Below are 22,199 nucleotides of genomic sequence, written 5' to 3' on the forward strand. Positions count from 1 at the left end.
TTATATACGATATTTTGATGATTTAAGCTAAATTATTCACCGTTTATTTCAAGTTCGAATTTGAATATGGTAACGGCTTATGACAAACAATGCCTATGTATGTCCACGTCGTATAGACTCCAATATAACGGCTATATTCTGTATTTTTAAAATTTTAACAGAATTTTTAAGGATTTTATTTTTTTTAAATTTCCAAATTCTTTGCAAATGGTGGAGGGTATTAAAAGCTCGGCCCGGCCGAACTTACTGCTTTTTAACTTGTTGGCTTTAATAACACCTTGATCCGTTTCATGAATCAGGATATTGTTATGGAGAGTCGACTGTATTTCTACAATTAGACAAAAAATTTTTCCACATTCCCAAATTGTTTAAGATTATGCAAATCTTTATAAGAGAAGTCTCGGTTCTCTTGTCTGAATAATGTAATATAAGATTTTTTCTTGCATATTGCATATTTAATATTACGTTTGCCCCTCCTTATATCTTATTTCTTATAGCCCTTAACAAGATCTTAGACCAAGGCGTGCCATCAATGTCCCCAAGGTGTAATAAAATTTCCTCAACATTATTAAGAAACTCGTGTAGGAGTCGATAGCTCCCATCGAGCCGTGGAAGGTCCTTGATTGCATCCGGTATACGTAAGGAATTGAAAATGTCCACACTATTGGTGTTGTTGTTACTACCTCTTGCGGAACTCATTTTTAATGTATTGTTTGGGGTCAAATACGGATGATATTTTAATGAAGGTTTTTCTGTTTTTAGCATTAAATATATATTTTTACAAACGCAGAATCCTGCTTTTATACCCTCCACCATGCTATGGAGGGTATATTAACTTTGTCATTCCGTTTGTAACTCCTCGAAATATTCATGTCGGACCCAACAAAGTATAGATATTCTTGATCAGCGTAAAATTCTAAGTCGATTTAGCGATGTCCGTCTGTCTGTTGTAATCACGCTATCTTTCGAATGAATTGAGATAGATGGCTAAACTTTTGCACACATGTTTATTTTTGTAGTAGGCAGGTTAAGTTCGTAAATGGGCCATGTAGGTCCACGTTTTCATATAGCCCCCATACAACGGTACCTCCCGGTATTCAGTATTTTGATGATTTTAGCGACACTATTCACCGCAATTGTTTCAAGTTTGGTATTTGAAGTTCCAAATGGATACTACACCCTAAGATAGAAAATTGTTTGTGCAAGTCCATGTCTTCGTATAGCCCCCAGATAACGGTACCTCCCGATATTCGGGTTTTTGATGATTTAAGCTACATTTTTCCCGGAAATAATTTAAAATTTGGTATTTGATGTTCAAAATGGATACTACACCCTAAGATAGAAAATTGTCTGCGCAAGTCCATGTCTTCGTATATCCCCCATATAACGGTACCTCCCGATATTCGGTATTTTGATGATTTTAACGACATTATTCACGGGAATTGTTTCAAATTTAGTACTTGAAGTTCAAAATGGATACTACTCCCTAAGACAGAAAATTGTCTGTGCAGGTCCACGTCTTCGTATAGCCCCCATATAACGGTACCTCCCGATATTCGGTATTTTGATGATTTAGCGACATTATTCACCGGAATTGTTTCAAAATTGGTATTTGAAGTTCCAAATGGATACTACACCCTAAGACAGAAAATTGTCTGTGCAGGTCCACGTCTTCGTATAGCCTCCATATAACGGTACCTCCCTATATTCGGTATTTTGATGATTTAGCGACATTATTCACCGGAATTGTTTCAAAATTGGTATTTGAAGTTCGTTATGGGAACTACAGTCTGTGGCAGAAAATTAAAATAAATTAAAATATTAAAAGTTCGGCCCGGCCGAACTTACTGCTTTTTAACTTGTTCTCTTTTCCTTTCTTTTTTTCTTTCTTGTATAAAATTTATATTATGCTTTTTATTCTTTCTATATTTTCCTATTTATATTTATTGCATTCCCTTTGAATGTTTCTTTCTTATTTATTTATTTTGTCTGTTATTTTATTAGGTTTTTCTCAAGATAATCTATGATATTCCGTCATAGATATGTTATCTTCTTTATTATTTGTGAAGTCTATCTATGATATTCATTCATAGATTTTGAGACGCACCGACGGGTATGGGTTTTTTTAACTTTCTTTGGTGGGACAATATTTTTTTCTCCACTATTATTTTTTAAATCTTTTGGTTCTTCTTTATATTCAGTACTTTTTTTTTATACCCTCCACCATACTATGGAGGGTATATTAATTTTGTCATTCCGTTTGTAACTCCTCGAAATACTCATGTCAGACCCAACAAAGTATATATATTCTTGATCAGCGTAAAATTCTAAGACGATTTAGCCATGTCCGTCTGTCTGTCTGTTGTAATCACGCTATCTTTCGTACAAATTGAGATAGAAGGCTAAAATTTTGCACACATGTATATTTTGCCAGTAGTTAAATGGGGGCTATATGAAAACGTGGACCTAGTTTTCATATAGCCCCCATATAACGGTACCTCCCGATATTCGGTATTTTGATGATTTAGCGACATTATTCACCGGAATTGTTTCAAAATTGGTATTTGAAGTTCCAAATGGATACTACACCCTAAGACAGAAAATTGTCTGTGCAGGTCCACGTCTTCGTATAGCCCCCATATAACGGTACCTCCCTATATTCGGTATTTTGATGATTTAGCGACATTATTCACCGGAATTGTTTCAAATTTGGTATTTGAAGTTCCACATGGATATTACAGCCTAAGACAGAAAATAATCTGTGTAGATCCACGTCTTCGTATACCCCTATATAACGGTACCGCCCGAAATTCGGTATTTTTGATGATTTTAGCGACATTATTTACCGGAATCGTTCCAAATTTGGTATTTGAAGTTCGTAATAGATACTGCAGCATAAAACAGAAAATGGGCCATGTAGGTCCACGTCCTCGTATAGCCCCCATATACCATACCCCCCGATATTCGGTATTTTGATGATTTTAGCGACATTATTTACCGGAATCGTTTCAAAGTTGGCATTTGAAGTTCGTAATAGATGCTGCAGCATAGAACAGAAAATGGGCCATATAGGTCCAAGTCTTCGTGTAGCCCCCATATACCGTACCCCCGATATTCGGTTTTTTTGATGATTTTAGCGACATTATTTACCGGGATTGTTTCAAATTTCGCATGTGAAGTTCGTAATGGATACTTCAGCCTATGTCAGAAAATTGTCTGTGCAGGTCCACGTCTTCGTATAGCCCCCATATTTTTTTAGATTTTTCTTCAAGTTTCGCATTTAAATATTGTAATAACTTATGACAAAAGTTGCCTATGCAGGTCCACGTCGTAGTATAGGCATTCGGAATTTTTAAGATTTTAACAGAATTTTTAACGGATTTTATTTATTTATTTATTTTTTTTTTTTGGCATATTGTCAAATTTGTACCAAATGGTGGAGGGTATTAAAAGTTCGGCCCGACCGAACTTACAGCTTTTTTACTTGTTATTATTTAACACATTTCTTAAAGTCACTTTTTTCACCTTGTACGGAATAGTCTCTTTTTCACTTTTTATTTTATCCTTTAAGGATATTCACTTGTTCTCCCTATACCGATCGTCAACGAACTACCTACTGCGCCAGATAAGTCGTTAGCTATGTTAACAATTAACAAAAAATTTATTTTCTTGGACAATAGTCCATTTACAACTTGTTTATTCAATGTCTGAATTATGATTAATACAATTCTTTAATATTATTACTTATATCTAGTTTTATTATTGTAATATGAAGACTTAGACTCAAGACATAAATCATCTGAACCGTGTGAACTTGTTGCCGTTGAATGTTGGTGGGAACATGCCTGATGAGCTTGTTTATGTTGGCGTGTGTGAGGTGGTCAATGTAACTAACATGTTGCCGTTGAATGTTCGTGGGAACATGCCTTATCAGCATGTTTAAGTTGGTGTGTGTGAGGTAGCCAACGTAACTCACGCATATAAATGGTACTGCAGGAAAGGTCGTTCCAAGAGCTTTCTAAAACGCTATTGCTTGGCCGAAGCAATAGTGGAAAATTAGAGAAAACTTGACTTTTCTAATTTTTCAAAAGTTATCATCGAGTCCCACTGTGCGAAAAGTAAAAACAGTCCAAGCACATGGAATAGCACGTTAGAAAGCACATGAGGTGTACTTTCAAGATATACACACGTCTAAAATATTAATCGGACGGATTTTTTTTAATATTTTTCCTAAAATCCAGGGTTTTCAAGAGGGAAACCTAAAATGGCCCACTGTGCGGCAAAAAAAAGATAGTGCACGCATATGAATGTTACTGCAGGAAAGGTCTTTCCAAGAGCTTTCTAAAACGCTATTACTTGGCCAAATCTATTGTGAAAAATTAGAGAAAAATTGACTTTTCAGATTTTTCAAAATTATATCGAGTTCCATTTTGCGAAAACTAAAAATAGAGCACGCACATGGAGTAGCACATTGCAAAGCCCATGAGGTGTGCTTTCAAGATATTTACACTCCTAAAAGATAATTCAGACAGATTTTTTTTTAAAAAATATTTTTCCCAAAATCAAGTGTTTTTCTAGAGGGAAACACAAAATAGTCCACTGTGCAGCAACAAAAAATAGTGCACGCACATGAATGGTACTGCAGGAAAGGTCGTCCCAAGAGCTTTCTAAAACGCCATTACTAAATCGATCGTGGAAAATCAGAGAAAAAATGACTTTCCTAAATTTTCAAAAGTTATCATCGAGTCCCACTGTGCGAAAACTAAAAATAGTGCAAGCACATGGAATAGCACGTTGGAAAACCCATGAGGTGTACTTTCAAGATATAGACACTCCTAAAAGATAAAGCGGACAGATTTTTTTTAAAAAATATTTTTCCTAAAATCCAGTGTTTTCCATAGGGAAGCATAAAATGACGTCGAATAGTTTTCCTTTGCTTGTTTCGGAATATTGTCTCTAGAGTCGTAGGTGAACCTGAATCTGATTTTTCCAAAATAACCTGCAAGCTAATTCATTCGAAGGTCTTTCGGAAATGTAAATACCATCATCTAAATTTTCTTCCGCTGAATGTATAGTTGTACCCTGTGTTCCTTGATTGGATCAGTTTGGAATTGGCTTCTTTAAGGCTCGTTAACCAAGTTAATGGTCTGTGATCTGTGACGATTTGGAACTTTCGACCAAACAAATAGGGTCTAAAGTATTTAGTAGCACAAATAATCGCTAATAACTCTTTTTCAATTGTGGAATAATTTCATTCTGTTTCCGATAAGGTACAAACAAAACATATAGGTTTATCACTACCTATGGGTCCTTGGGACAGAACTGCACCTAAGGCTACATTACTAGCGTCAATTGTTAAAATAAATGGTTTGGAAAAATTAGGATATTGGAGAATTGTGTCATTTGTCAGAATTGTCTACGTTTTGTCTACGCATCGTCCCTTTTTTAGACAAACAGTAAGAGGCTTTACTAATTTCGCAAAGTCTTTAATAAATTTCCTGTAGTATCGCAATAATCCTAAAACGCTTTTATATCTCTTGTGGTTTTGGAAATAGGAAATCGTTTAATTGCTTCTATTTTATCCGGGTTTGTCTTAATTCCTTCCGAAGAAACCATGTGTCCTAAAAATGCTAGTTCCTTTGTCAAAAGTTCTGATTTGTCCGTGTAGGTGTACTTTCAAGATATACACACGTCTAAAATATTAATCGGACGGATTTTTTTAAATATTTTTCCTAAAATCCAGGGTTTTCAAGAGGGAAACCTAAAATGGCCCACTGTGCAGCAATAAAAATATTGTACGCATATGAATGTTACTGCAGGAAAGGTCTTTCCAAGAGCTTTCTAAAACGCTATTACTTGGCCAAATCTATTGTGAAAAATTAGAGAAAAATTGACTTTTCTGATTTTTCAAAATTATAACGAGTTCCATTGTGCGAAAACTAAAAATAGAGCACGCACATGGAGTAGCACATTGCAAAGCCCATGAGGTGTGCTTTCAAGATATTTACACTCCTAAAAAATAATTCAGACAGATTTTTTTTAAAAAATATTTTTCCCAAAATCAAGTGTTTTTCTAGAGGGAAACACAAAATAGTCCACTGTGCAGCAACAAAAAATAGTGCACGCATATGAATGGTACTGCAGGAAAGGTCGTCCCAAGAGCTTTCTAAAACGCTATTACTAAATCGATCGTGGAAAATCAGAGAAAAAATGACTTTCCTAATTTTTCAAAAGTTATCATCGAGTCCCACTGTGCGAAAACTAAAAATAGTGCAAGCACATGGAATAGCGCGTTGGAAAACCCATGAGGTGTACTTTCAAGATATAGACACTCCTAAAAGATTAAGCGGACAGATTTTTTTAAAAAATATTTTTCCTAAAATCCAGTGTTTTCCATAGGGAAGCATAAAATGACGTCGAATAGTTTTCCTTGTCTTGTTTCGGAATATTGTCTCTAGAGTCGTAGGTGAACCTGAATCTGATTTTTCCAAAATAACCTGCAAGCTAATTCATTCGAAGGTCTTTCGGAAATGTAAATACCATCATCTAAATTTTCTTCCGCTGAATGTATAGTTGTACCCTGTGTTCCTTGATTGGATCAGTTTGGAATTGGCTTCTTTAAGGCTCGTTAACCAAGTTAATGGTCTGTGATCTGTGACGATTTGGAACTTTCGACCAAACAAATAGGGTCTAAAGTATTTAGTAGCACAAATAATCGCTAATAACTCTTTTTCAATTGTGGAATAATTTCATTCTGTTTCCGATAAGGTACAAACAAAACATATAGGTTTATCACTACCTATGGGTCCTTGGGACAGAACTGCGCCTAAGGCTACATTACTAGCGTCAATTGTTAAAATAAATGGTTTGGAAAAATTAGGATATTGGAGAATTGTGTCATTTGTCAGAATTGTCTACGTTTTGTCTACGCATCGTCCCTTTTTTAGACAAACAGTAAGAGGCTTTACTAATTTCGCAAAGTCTTTAATAAATTTCCTGTAGTATCGCAATAATCCTAAAACGCTTTTATATCTCTTGTGGTTTTGGGAATAGGAAATCGTTTAATTGCTTCTATTTTATCCGGATTTGTCTTAATTCCTTCCGAAGAAACTATGTGTCCTAAAAATGCTAGTTCCTTTGTCAAAAGTTCTGATTTGTCCAAATTTACCTTCAAGTTTGCTATACGCAATCTTACAAAAATGTCATTTAAATTATTAATATGTTCTTGTAGAGATGTTGAGTAAACAATAATATCATCTAAGTAAACGAGGCAGTTTTTACCTACTAGGTCTTTCAGTACATTGTCTATTACCCTCTGAAATGTTGAAGGAGCGTTTTTGATACCAAAGGGCATCCTAAGGTATTCATAATGGCCCATTTCAGTAAAGGCTGTGTTTGGCATGTTCTTTGGGTCCATCTGAATTTGATGGAACCCACTAGCAAGGTCTAGAGTTGAAAAATATATACACCTTCCAGTTTATCAAGAATTTCAGTAATATTCCCGCTTAAATCCTTCTTTTTAGGGACTACCCAAACTGGGGAGCTCCAATGCGAATAACTTTGTCTAATAATTCCCTGTTCCAACATACTTTGTATCTGTTTCTTAACCTCTTCCTTGTGATCATATGGATACCTATATGATTTAATATAGACTGGTACATTATCACTGGTTGTGATACTATTTTTTATGTTGTTAGTAAAGGATAATTTTTGTCCTTCCTTAAAAAAATGTCATTATATTTTGTACACAATTTCATAATTTTATTCTTTTCCTCCGAGTTTAAGTGATTTGTGCGGATAAAGTCTGTTATATTATTAAGAGTTGAAGCAAATGGGTTTCCCAAATTCCAATTATTAATTTCGACAAAATTGGAAGTAAAATAACGTTGCACTTTTATAGGTTGATTTATGAAAATTAATTTTTATTTGTTGGACATGTTCTGGACTTCTATTTCGCTGAGCCAATCTTTTGAAGTATATAATCCTTCGGAGATGCATAAATTAGTGGCTATCATTGTCGAGTTTATGTAGATGTCGCCGTTCTGTATGTCTACGGGGAGTTTAACCATTAGTTTAGTGAGAGCGGGAATTATTGTTTTCTCTGAGGTAAAGTCCAATTTAACTTTTAATTGCATTAATATATCGATGCCGAGTAACCCATCAAAATAATTGTGGAATCAAAACACTAAAAATGTTAGATTTCCATTTTCATTAAATTCTTTGAATATCGGCAAAATTGCCTTTCTTGTTATTTTGTACTGATTAAGTACAGTAGTTATAGTAATTGACTTGCAATCAATTAATTTTGTTTGTCGTGTATACTCTGGATTTATGAAGGATGCAAAGGCTCCTGTATCAATTAAGAAGTGATATTAATGTAGGGTAAGGTATTACCATGTTTATCAATTTGTATGTAGCCTGTGGATTTTGGGAGGCTAAAATAGGAAAATTTTCGAAGTCGTCGATGTTATCAACCTCTTCATAATCTTCATACGTTCCTGAATTGTCGTCATCTTCGTGATTAACGTTATACATTTCCCTGCCGTGTTGTTGGGAACGGAATGTTTTATTTTTGTAACGGGTCATTGCGGTTTTAAAATTACTGTGCCCTGAGTCAACGTCCATAATATGTGAATTTACTCATTTTAGAGTTTGTATTAAAATTACCTCCCCTTCTATCTTATTTCTTATAGCCCTTAACCGTGAAAGGTCCTTGATTGCATCCGGTATATATATATATATATATATATATATATATATATATATATATATATATATATATATATATATATATATATATATATATATATATATATATATATATATATATATATATATATATATATATATATATATATATATATATATATATATAATATATATATATATATATATTATATTTATATTATACTTTTTATTCTTTGTATATATTCTTATTTATATTTATTGCATTCCCTTTGAATATTTCCTTCTTATTTATTTATTTTGTCTGTTATTTTATTAGGTTTTACTCAAGACAATCTATGATATTCCGTCATAGATATGTTATCTTCTTTATTATTAGTGAAATCTATTATTAGTGAAATAATCTACCTATCTACCTATGATATTCGTTCATAGATATTGAGACGCACCGACTGGTATAGGTTTTTTTAACTTTCTTTGGTGGGACAATATTTTTTTTCTTCACTATTATTTTTGAAATCTTTTGGTTCTTCTTTATATTCAGTACTTTATATTTAACACATTCCTAAAGTCACTTTTTTCACCTTGTATGGAATAGTCTCTTTTTCACTTTTTATTATATCCTTTAAGGATATTCACTTGTTCTCCCTATACCGATCATCAACAGAACTACCTACTGCGCCAGATAAGTCGTTAACTATGTTAACAATTAACAAAAAAATTATTTTCTTGGACAATTGTCCATTTACAACTTATTTATTCAATGTCTGAATTATGATTAATACAATTCTTTAATATTATTACTTATATCTAGTTTTATTATTGTAATATGAAGACTTAGACTGAAGACATAAGTCGTCTGAACCGTGTGAACTTGTTGCCGTTGAATGTTGGTTGGAACATGCCTGATGAGCATGTTTATGTTGGCGTGTGTGAGGAGGTCAATGTAACTAACTTGTTGCCGTTGAATGTTCGTGGGAACATGCCTTATCAGCATGTTTAAGTTGGCGTGTGTCAGATGGCCAACGTAACTCACGCATATAAATGGTACTGCAGGAAAGGTCGTTCCAAGAGCTTTCTAAAACGCTATTGCTTTGCCAAAATAGTGGAAAAATAGAGAAAAATTGGCTTTTCTGATTTTTCAGAAGTTGTTCGAGTCCCACAGTGCGAAAACTAAAAACAGTGCAAGTACATGGAATAGCACGTTGGAAAACCCATGAGATGTACTTTCAAGATATAGACACTCCTAAAAGATTAAGCGGACAGATTTTTTTTAAAAAATATTTTTCCTAAATTTAAGGTTTTTTCTAGAGAGAAACCTAAAATGGCCCACTGTGCGGCAAAAAAAAGATAGTGCACGCATATGAATGATACTGCAGGAAACGTCGTTCCAAGAGCTTTCTAAAACGCTATTACTAAATCGATCGTGGAAAATCAGAGAAAAAATTACTTTCCTAATTTTTCAAAAGTTATCATCGAGTCCCACTGTGCGAAAATTAAAAATAGTGCAAGCACATGAAATAGCCCGTTGGAAAGCCCATGAGATGTAATTTCAAGATGTAGACACTTCTAAAAGATAAGCGGACAGATTTTTTTTTTAATATTTTTCCTAAAATCAATTGTTTTCCAGAGGGAAACATAAAATGGCCCACTGTGCAGCAATAAAAAATATTGCACGCATATGAATGATACTGTAGGAATAGTCTTTCCAAGAGCTTTCTGAAACGCTATTACTTCGCCAAATCAATCGTGGGAAATTAGAGAAAAACTGACTGAGTTATCATCGAGTCCCACTGTGCGAAAATTAAAAATAGTGCAAGCACATGGAATAGCACGTTGGAAAGCCCATGATGTGTACTTTCAAGATATAGACACTCCTAAAAGATTAAGCTGAGAGATTATTTAAAAAAAAAATATTTTTCCTAAAATCAAGTGTTTCCCAGAGGGAAACATAACATGGTCCACTGTGCAGCAACAAAAATATGAATGGTACTGCAGAAAAGGTCGTATGAATGGTGCTGCAGGAAAGGTCGTACAAGAGCTTTCTAAAACGCTATTACTTGGCCAAATCTATTGTGAAAAATTAGAGAAAAATTGACTTTTCTGATTTTTCAAAAGTTATCATCGAGTCCCACTGTGCGAAAACTAAAAATAGTGCAAGCACATGGAATAGCACGTTGGAAAGACAATGAGGTGTACTTCCAAGATATTGATACAGAATATTAATCGGACGGATTTTTTTTAAATATTTTTCCTAAAATCCAGGGTTTTCCAGAGGTAAATATAAAATGGCCCACTGCGCTACAATAAAAAATAGTGCACGCATATGCATGGCACTACAAGAAAGGTCGTTCCAAGAGCTTTCTAAAACGCTATTACTTGGCCAAATCTATTGTGAAAAATTAAAGAAAAATTGACTTTCCTAATTTTTCAAAAGTTATCATCGAGTCCCACTGTGCGACGCACATGGAATAGCATGTTGGAAATCCCATGAGGGACACTTCTTAAAGATCAATCGGGGGGATTGTTTTAAAAATATTTTTCCTAAAATCAAGTGTTTTCCAGCAGAATAAAAAATAAGATCAGCACTAATGCTGAAAAGGCAAAACAAGAATTGGACATAACTAAACTGTTCATTCCACTGCATATCTACTAAGCACGTCGATATCTGTGTGTATGGGTCATAACCTATATTATCTCACACATTATTGTATGCGACAACGCATAAGACCGAATTGTAAACGCAGGCCTTTTCCTGAGGAAAAAGTAGTTGTGTTGCTACAAGAGTTCTTGGAAAGAGTCCTTGTTGTCTTCACAGGAAAGCACCGGATTCGAAAACATTACCCGATGATAAATAAATTGTTGTGAATTTTCTGTTTTCTGGTAGAAGAGTTAGTTTTATTCGAACAATCGATTTTGTCATTTGATTTACAATGCCTCGAAATATTCGTAGGAAACCCCAAAAAGTATATTTCTTCCTTATAAGAATAAAATTATAAGTAGATTTTACGATGTCCGTCTGTTCAAATAACGATAGAGTACACATTATTTAATATAAAGCACAATGTATTATATAATATGTAGTCTGATTAGTATTGAAAATGGGTTATATTGGCCCACGATTTGCGGTATTTTGATGGTTTCTGCCACAATTTCCAACCAAATAAGCTGAAATTTGACAGTAGGGGTTCTGGGTAAGTCCACTAATTGATGTAGCCCCATATAACGTACCTCCTGATTTTCTGTGTTTTGAAGGTTTCTGCCACAATTTCCAACCAAATTAGGCGAAACTTGACAATTGAAGTTATCGGTAGGTCTGTTCTTTTTATTTAAAAAACGTACGATTCAGGTCAACTAATTTGTATAGTCCCCATATGACGGTACCTCCCAATAGTCGGTATTTTGATGTAAGCTATTTTTTAACAGAATTATCTCAATGTTGTTATTTGAAGTTTATAATAGGTACCACCTTCTCTGGCATATGATTGGAGTTTTTAATGTTAAAGCGGCATATTGTCCTCCTAAAGGTAGAGGTGTATTAAAAGTTCCGAGCTTAGCTACTTTTTACTTGTTATGAGTACATCATTAGCATTATTGGAGCTTTATTATTTTTTATTAACTATATAATTAATTTATTTAACTATATAACTCTGTATGCATTTATCTTTTTCATTAAATTTTAAATCTGACAGAATTTGCATACGAATTTAAAAGTTATAACCAATTAAATTTGTTTGAAAACAGATGTTTTAAAACTGATACTAGCAAAATATTTCTCCTTGTTTATAGAGAAGCAAAGATATACTGGCAATATTTATACCCTACAACACTATGTGATGGGGGTATTATAAGTTTGATTGGGCCAAAGAGTATGTAATACCTCGAAATATTGGTTTCCCACATAGGAAAATATATATGGATCTTCCTATCTCGCCGGGCTTAGTCGATCTAGCTATTTATGTCCGTCGCAATTATGGCCCGATCTTCCCGAAATTTTGTATGGAGGTGGGGTTATAGTCATAACAGAAGCCTATTGCTTTCGGAGATGATCGCATAATATTTAGCAGTTGAAATGGACCTAAAACTGATTTTGCAGTTGATCTACAGGTCCCAATTATAGATCAATTGACGCCGAAGTTAGCATGGGGCTTAGGGCTGAGAAGAAGCTTTCCTTCCCAGCGAAATCACTAATAGACGAAAAGGTCAATTCTGACCGTTAATGCCGTAAATGCCGATAGTAAATATATCGGATATATATAGGGAAATATATACAATGTGTATATACAAAGAAAAGGAATGTTAGCTAGAATGTTTATATCTCAAGAATGGTTGCACTGATTTTGTCAATTTAGCATGCCATCTTAACATAATTATTTGTGATATTTTTTTTTATTTTTTTTTCATATTTTTTATCGCATGCGAATTTGACATACAATATTGAAGTGTATATTTTGTAATATGTGAATAATCTATATAATCTCGCATGAAATTAGGGTAGAGTATATTTGACATGAGAAGAGAGGTAGAGACAGAGAAGAAGTCTACCATTTTGGATTGGCAAATGTCCCTGATCAAAAAGCTTAGGGCCTCAATGCTCTATGACATAATTTTAAAGCAAAATCTTTCAAAATGGATTTGGACATAAGGGGGCTTCAACAATGTAAAGTTCACATGTGGCACTTTGAAATACTAGTGCTTTAGTCGGAATATGTATGTAATATTCAAAATGTTCGCTGTAGAATAACGCGATGACCATCCAAAATGGAAGACTTATGCCCTCTAATGCCCTAATAATTTGCGATCATCTCCCCCAACAATAGGCTTCTGTTCTGACCCTAAGCCTAACTTCATGCATAATATCTTGAGCATTGGACCATAATTGCGACCTGTAGCGTCATTACAATTTATGATGAACAGACGAACACACATAGCTACATCGACTCAGCTCGGGGAGAGATCGATATCCAACCAACTATTACGTCGACAAAAGTAACCGAAGAGGTCATTGATTTATCGGAATACATCACTGAAAAATACTTTCAAACGCAAATAATTAACGATATCTAAGCTCTCAATAACGATATCCTCTGGTATGAGGGAGAATTATCGGCAATGGTTAATTTAAAAACCAGTAAAGAAAGTCCTAAAGTCGGGCGGATTCGACTTTATGATACCCTACACCACTTGGCTAATTTAGTAGAGCTCCACATAACAATTAAAAATTTTTATGGGAGAATTCAATCATACACGCCATGATTATAATTATAATTTAAAGTTCAAAGGACTAAATGTGCCGAAGCATTTGTATCTTTTAAATTCGGACTTGTATTGCTCATTTGGTGCAAAATTAATTTGAAATCATATACACATATACAATATGGGAGCTATATCCAAATCTGAACCGATTTCGATAAAATTTGGCAAATATATTTTTGAGTTGTATTTGATATATTTCCCTGAATATCGTTTTTGCGGAGTGCATATTATGGCTGTGGGTAATAAATACATCGGATGAACAATATATATATGGGAGCTATAGCTATATCTGAACCGATCTTCACCAAATTTGGCATACTAGCTTCTAGGCTCAATTCGGTCGTATGGGCCAAATGTCATCCAATTTGGGCAAATATTAGACGTTTGGTCCACAATCAAAGGTATATCGGACGAAGTTATATATGTTAGCTATATCCAAATCTGAACCGATCTCGATAAAATATAGCAAATGTATTTCTGAGCTGTATTTGATATATTTCCCCAAATATTGTTGTTAGAGAGTGCATATTACGGCTGCGGAGGACAAAAATAACAAATCGGATGAACAATATATATGGGAGCTATAGCTATATCTGAACCGATTTCGATCAAATTTGGACTATTCGGACTGATATTACACGTTTGGTGCACAATAAAAGGCAAATCGGACGAAGATATATATGGGAGCTATATCTAAATTTTTACAGATTATCTCCAGTTTCAATAGGGTTCGTCCTTGGGCCAAACAAAAGATCTGTGCAAAATTTCATCTGGATCTGATAATAAATGCGACCTGCATTTTGTTCACAAGACTACATGGACAGACGGACGGACATGCATAAATCGACTCAGAATGTGATGATCTGCACATCAAAAGGAACTATGGGTCTATCTCGTTTCCTTTTGCCTGTTACAAACAAATGCACAAAGACATAATACCCTTACCACTATGTGGTGTAGGGTATAACAAAATAAATTGCCTCTATAACGAAGCTTGAATGGAAGAAAGTTTATGCTCGGATACAAGTACCTTCAATTCGTACTTCAATACAAGCAAATATATATGATTTGATTCAAGCTAAACTGTGTAACAGATCGCCCAGAATCTACATTGAATAAAAGAATAAAAAGTTTTCTCAAAAAAGTAAAAAGGAAGTGTTTTTACCTCCAATTAGCAACTCAATTTGGTGTTGTTGGTGACATATGTTGCAGAATAATTCCTCCAGATTGCTCTTCTTTTAGGCTCCCGAGGGCGTTACATTTTCTGAGGTATAATTTCGTAATTCTGATTTAGCTGCTTCTTTTATTCATAGGGCTCAGAGATTTCGAAAATCAATTTTGTTCTTTAAATACAGTTGGTATCAAAATTTTATTTAAAAATGTCTTGTAATCTGCCAAAATGCAAACTTTAAAATGAAAATATTTTGCGCAGGTATAATAATTAATTAGACCGAATGAAATAATAACAAGTTTAAAAGCTGTAAGTTCGGCCAGGCCGAACTTTGAATACCCTCAATAATTTGGAACGAATTTGGCAATTTTCAAAAAAAAATAAAATCCGTTAAAACCTAAACGACGTCGTGGATCTGCATAGGCAACTTTTGTCATAAACCATTACAATATTCAAATGTGAAACTTGAAAAAAATTGTAGCTAAAATCATGACTATAGGGCCGTACTATTATATGTATACCAAAATGTGGACATGCACAGAAACTTTTATGTCATAGGCTGTAGTATCTATTACGAACTTCAAATACCAAATTTGAAACAATTCCGGTTAATAATGTCTCTTAAATCATTAAAATACCGAATATCGGGAGGTACCGTTATATGGGGGATATACGAAGACGTGGACCGGCACACACAATCTCCTGTCATATGCTGTAGTATTAATTACGATATTCAAATACCAAATTTGAAACAATTCTGGTAAATTATGTCGTTAAAATCAACAAAGTACCGAATATCGGGAGGCACCGTTATATGGGGGCAATACGAAGACGTGGACCTGCACAGGCAATTTTCTGTCTTAGGCTGTAGTATCCATTTCGAACTTCAAATACCAAATTTGAAACCATTCTGGTGAATAATGTTGCTAAAATTATCAAAATACCGAATATCGGGAGGTACCGTTGTATGGGGGCTATACCAAAACGTGGACGTACATGGTCCATTTTCCATACTAAAAGTCCTGCAGATATAATATGCATTTCAGTAAAAGTGTATCAATCTACTTCATTTCGTTCGGAAGCTAGGATGATTTCCACAAACGGACAGACGGACGGAAATCCATAAATCGACAAAGAATTTTATGCCGATCAAAAATATATATACATTGTGGAGTCTAAAATATATATTTCGAGGTGTTACAAACGGAATGACAAACTTAATGTACCCTCCATACTATGGTGGATGGTAAAAAAATATATGTAAACGCAATAAGGCCTGTATCAAACTCAAAGGCTGCTGCACAGTGTAATTTATCTTCACTCATTATTTTACTTAACGCCATCTGATATTCATCAACATTGATGTCACCGATAGCAATTTTATAAACTGAACACCATCCTTCATCAGCATAAGATTTTATGTCCATTTTTATGTCTGTCTACCCTTCTGGGGAAATCATTCTAGCTTCCAAACAAAAACAGAAGTTTGTTGAAAATCCAGTACATCCAGATATTCGGTATTTGGAAGATTTCAGACACATTTTTGGAATGTTCTCAAAGTTGGTGTTTGGAGGTCGAAATACGTCCTATTTTCTCTGGCAGATAATTTACGTTTTCGTATGAAGGTACGGTATGGCACATATAGACATACTAGCAAGCTACTTCGTTTGATATTAGTTTTCCCACTGTTCACAATGCACTTTAAGTACAATGGTCTAAATAAAAATTATATAAAATATAGGAGGAAGTCATTCCTATAACTAAGTTTGTCAATACGTTCATAAGAATCGAAAATGGAAGTTACGAGTTGTAGCTAAATTATAGCTAAATTCGAAATTTTATAGTTTTAGTCTTTATGCTCCCAAGTCGTTAAATACCTCATCGGAAAAATTTGTCTCCATATGTCCTTATGGCCCTACACATAAGCCTGAACTTAAGCCTGTGAGCTCTATTAGCAGATTTGGTGAAGGAATGATTTGTTGATTCATGCTTTAAAAGGTAAAGGTTTCAGCTTTCGCAATCGATCGCAGTGTCGAATACTACTTCAAACAAATAATCCAATGAGAGAAAAGGTCAAGCAAGGAGGGCAAACTCAACAACTCGAGTCCGTCGGCATCTGCAATTCACAGTCTCCTCCGATTAGATGCCCGTGGCATCCGAAATGTTTTATTCTGTGTAAGTGTGCTTCCAAACCTAGGTTTCTCCCCAGTACACCCTTTAGTTTGGAAGTTTCAGCTTTACCTAATGATACTAAGTATTAAGTATCTTGTCCTCATCCACTAATGACTATCACTATGTCGTTATTCCAATGGGATGTGTGGTCCACGTCGTCGTTAGACCCTTATATAACGGCTACATTCGGTATTTTTAAGATTTTAACAGAAGTTTTAACGGATTTAATTTTTTTTTTTGAAAATTTCCAAATTCTTTCCAAATGGTGGAGGGTATTTTAATAATTTTGTCTAGTTAGTTTTGTATTTATATGGGAAGCTAAAACTGCATTGTACAGACCAGACACCTTGTTTAGTTTATTTTGTCTAACAGAACACTCACTCTGATGGAGATTAATCTGTATGTACTAGTCCCGATACAGGCGAATGGACTTGTAGGGGTTTTAAATCGACAGAATAGATGTAGAACCAAATTATTTATTGCTATTTTTCTCTTTTTCTTTTTTCTTTTCTCAAATTCTTGACCCGGGTTTTGTCGCAGCATTCCGTACTTGAAAGTAGGCTGGTGTGACCATTCCTACTATCTATTAAACCCAATTTTTCGTATGCATGTTTTTCGTTTGTATGTCCCATATATACTAGAAAACGGCAAATAGCAATAAACCATGAGAAATGACCGTTGCACCTCCCTCATACCCCCTTTTTTTAAAGACGCGAACTTATTAAAACATATAAAGCATGAGATGAAAAAACTGGAACCAACTTCAGACTGCTGTCATTTCTAAACCACTCGTCCGACAGCTGTTAAAATTATTCCAGTGACAGCTCATTATATTGTTTACAAGCGTCCAAAAGCATTTTGTTGAGAATTTTCCAGAGAAAAAGTTATTTGTGATGAAATTCAGGTGTGATTTCTTTATATTTGGCTGGAAAACCACAAGTGGCTATCGTTAGAGCACTCCAGCATTTAAATGTGAAAATCTTTTGTGTCTTGTACCATCGCTTGTTACGGTGGTACTGGTAGCGTAGCCCGACATTGAGGAATGGTTCGAGAAGTAAAGAACCGACTTGATCGAAACCCGCGTCGCACCGGCCGAAAAGTCGCTCGTGAGCTGCATAAATCCCAATATCCCATTCGGCAAGTATTGAAAAATGAGCTCAGTTAAAGCTATTGAAATTAAAAAAAGTGCAAGAACTTACACCGCAACAGAAAGAAAATAGACTCAAAAGAGCTAAAGAGTTGCTTCGCTTGGCCGAAAGTGGTGAACTGCCGAATTTGGTTTTCTCCGATGAGAAAACATTCGTTGTCCAGCAGTTTGTAAACAAACAAAACGATCGTGTTTACTTGCCAAAGAGGTCAGCTGAAAATGTGCACCTTCGGCTGGCCACCAGAACTCAAGCGCCGGGCATGGTTGTGATGTGGGCCGCGATTACAGCCGAAGGTCGGCCTCCGCTCGTATTAATCGACCTTGGCATCAGAATAAATGCCGAATATTATCGCGAAACTATTCTAGAGGGTATATTAAAGCCTTGGGCACTCAGACATTTTAGCCCCAGACTTTGACATTCCAACAGGACTCTGTATCATCACTCGCCACTTATGAATGCTTACAAAATGCGGTTCCTCGATTCATTTCCAGCGCAGAATGGCCACCAAAATCTCCGGATACCAATCCGTTGGACTATTGTTTATGGAGTATTTTGGAAAGTGTAATGGACACGAGTAAATTTCGTTCAAATGCATATTTTTAATAATATTCGAGGAATTCGATGATTTGATAAGTCGGTGGGAGCCTTTTGTTCCCTAGCATATACAAAGAAAGTATTTTACCTTATAAAAAGAGAAAGAATCATCCAATTGAAAATCTATGGAAATTGTAATTAACGTATCAGATTTGAATATAGCTCCCATACAAGGTGTCGTCCGATTTCATAAGTAGTGCACAATACAATACAAATGCGTAATATACGTCCGAATCGAAATAATTTAGGTAGACGCAGCCAGGTTCAGTCTAGAAGTATGTCTGACAATCGGTTCAGATTTCGATGCTCCCATATATATTTTCGTCGGATTTAAATTTTATTGTGCGCCACATGTTTAATATGTATCCAATATGGATGGATTTCGACACATCCGATTGAATGAAACCCTGAAGCAAGTACTTCTAATTTGGTGAAAATCGGTATAGATATAGTTATATCTCCCATATATATGATTCATCCGATTTGGGTTTTAAGTCCCTCACATTCGTAGTCTGCACATATAGATCCCATATATATCTTCATACAATTTCACATTTATTGTGCACCAAATATGTAATTTTAGGTCAACTTGGCTGGATTTTGGCACATTCAACTGCATTTATCCTAGCAAATACGACACTGGTTGAAACTCTCTCTATATATATATATATATATATATATATATATATATATATATATATATATATATATATAATCTCCTTAGATATTTTTTAAGCGAAAGGATGCATTAGCGCCGACGGTGCGAAAACGCACAACACGTACATATCCAAAACGTTTATATGTACAATTTTGAAAATTTTATGAGTTAAATATAGAGCAAAGGGCTATAAAATATATTATTTTTCTATATGTTTTCTTTGTATAATAGGGTTATTTTTTGCACGTGGGAAAACCTGCACTTGGCGATGCGTTTATCATCATGTAGGTGACGTCTGATGAAAAAACAGCCAAAATCAAATAAATAGACCCATCAATCTACTATCTATACCAAGAAACAAAAAAGCGATATCAAATATGAAACCGTTTCTATGCATGCTAAAAAGCACCTCTATTTTTCGTGCGTTTTCGCACCCGTCGGCGTTAATGGGTTAAAAATAGGCCATGTATAGCCCCCATATAACGAACTTTATTTACCGGAATTGTTTCAAATTTGGTATTTGAAGTTTGCAACGGATACTACAGCCTAAGACAAAAAATTGTCTGCGCAGGTCCACGTCTTCCTATAGCCCCCATATATCGGTACCCCCTCCTTTATTCGGTATTTTGTTGATTTTAGCGACATTATTCACCGGAATTTTTTTCAAATTTCGTTTTTGAAGTTCCTAATAGATACTACAGCCTAACACAGGAAATGGGCCATGTAGGTCTACGTCTTCGTATAGCCCCCATATAGCGGTACCTCCCGATATTCGGTAGTTTGTTAATTTTGGTGACATTATTTGCCGGAATTGTTTTAAATTTGGTATTTGAAGTTCGTAATGGATACTTCATCCTATGACATAAAATTGTTTGTGCCTACTATAGCCTAGCACACATGTCTTCATATAGCCCCCATATAGCGGTACCTCCTGATATTAGGTATTTTGATGATTTTAGCGACATCATTTACCGGAATTGTTTCAAATTTGGTATTTGAATTTCGTAATAAATACTGCAGAAAATGAACCAAGTAGGTCCACGTCTTCGTATAGCCCCCATATAGCGGTACCTCCCGATATTCGGTATTTTGATGATTTTAGCGACATTATTTACCGGAATTGTTTAAAATTTCTCATTTGAAGTTCGTAATGGATACTACATCCTATGACAGAAAATTGTTTTGTGCAGGTCCACGCCTTCGTATAGCCCCCATATAACGGTACCACCCGATATTCAGTATTTTGATTATTTTAGCGACATTATTTACCGGAATTGCTTCAAATTTGGTATTTGAAGTTCGTAATAGATACTGCAGCTTAAGACAGAAAATGGACCATGCAGGACCCGTCTTCGTATAGCCCCTATATAACGGTACCTCCTGACATTCGGTAGTTTGATGATCTTAGCGACATTATTTACCACATTTTTTTTCAAATTTAGTATTTGAAGTCCGTAATGGATACTACAGCCTATGACAGAAAATTGTCTGTGCAGGTCCACGTTTTATAACCCAAATGGTACCTCCCCATATTCGGAATTTTGATCATTCCCGGCCGAACTTACAGCTTCTTTACTTGTTTTTTAATTTATAATACCATAAGATTGTCAATTCCTCCGATTATACATCAAATAAATCCGAAGTTCTCTGAAGCGTCAACTCTTCCATATTCTAGTCCTATTGGCTATCTCTATAGTTTTGGCACTTAGGACACAGTTGTCAAAAAATTACAATTCTAAAACCTGTCCTATTTAGACATTTCTGCGGAAATTTGTGAGATAGAATGTGAGGACTAAGACACTACCTTATTTTACTGAATCACACTACTGACTTCATACATTATTTTAATTATTTAAACCTTTTATTAATTAGGAGTTTGCGGAATTTCAACAGTTGCTGTGAAAACATTAAAAGAAAATGCAACAGAAGCGGAGAAGAAGGATTTGCTGTCAGAATTGGAGGTAAGTGAACATTGCATAATTCCAAAACTTAACTAAGCATTGCGCAACTATAAGAATGATTACCACTTTGTTTGTGTGACTGTTAACATTCTGATGGGTACATATAAAAATGTGGGTTTAAGTGAAGACATTTTTTTTCGAGAATAACTGAACTAGTGTCCCTCCAACCCGTAAGTATGAACCACAACATTCTCGACATTTTGAGTAAATTGGGTAAAATTTTAACTATTGCATAAAAGTTAAAGTTTGATAAGTCAAGGACCGAAACACATGTCTGCACATACATTTCTAGAGGCACATAGACACTATAAATAAATTCTCGAATTTTCAAAACGTCAGCACAATAACAATAAATAAATAAATAATTATGGTTTTTATGAGTTTGAATATTTAATTATCATCACTTTGATACTAGCACCGTATTCACTTTTCACTTACGCAGTTTTTGAGTTTTTAAGGCAATCGTCACCATGCACTTTTGTATTTATATCTTTAGAATTGCACAGTAGATAATATACAAAATGTATTTCTTTAAAAGAAAAGAAATTATTTTT

General features: G+C 34.7%; 1 protein-coding gene across 4 annotated transcripts in view; it reads left to right on the forward strand.

Moving 5' to 3' along the window:
- The window catches only part of LOC101899591 (tyrosine kinase receptor Cad96Ca), a 569,779-nt gene that overhangs the window by 336,228 nt on the left and 211,352 nt on the right, over nt 1-22,199 (forward strand). For all 4 annotated transcript variants that reach the window (XM_059126617.1, XM_059126620.1, XM_059126619.1 and 1 more), the window contains one exon: nt 21,557-21,645. In XM_059126617.1, the coding sequence (XP_058982600.1) occupies nt 21,557-21,645 (89 nt within the window). The remainder of the gene's footprint in view (nt 1-21,556; nt 21,646-22,199) is intronic.

The sequence above is a fragment of the Musca domestica genome, unplaced genomic scaffold (genome assembly GCF_030504385.1).
Source record: "Musca domestica strain aabys unplaced genomic scaffold, Musca_domestica.polishedcontigs.V.1.1 4, whole genome shotgun sequence".
Taxonomy (NCBI): domain Eukaryota; kingdom Metazoa; phylum Arthropoda; class Insecta; order Diptera; family Muscidae; genus Musca; species Musca domestica.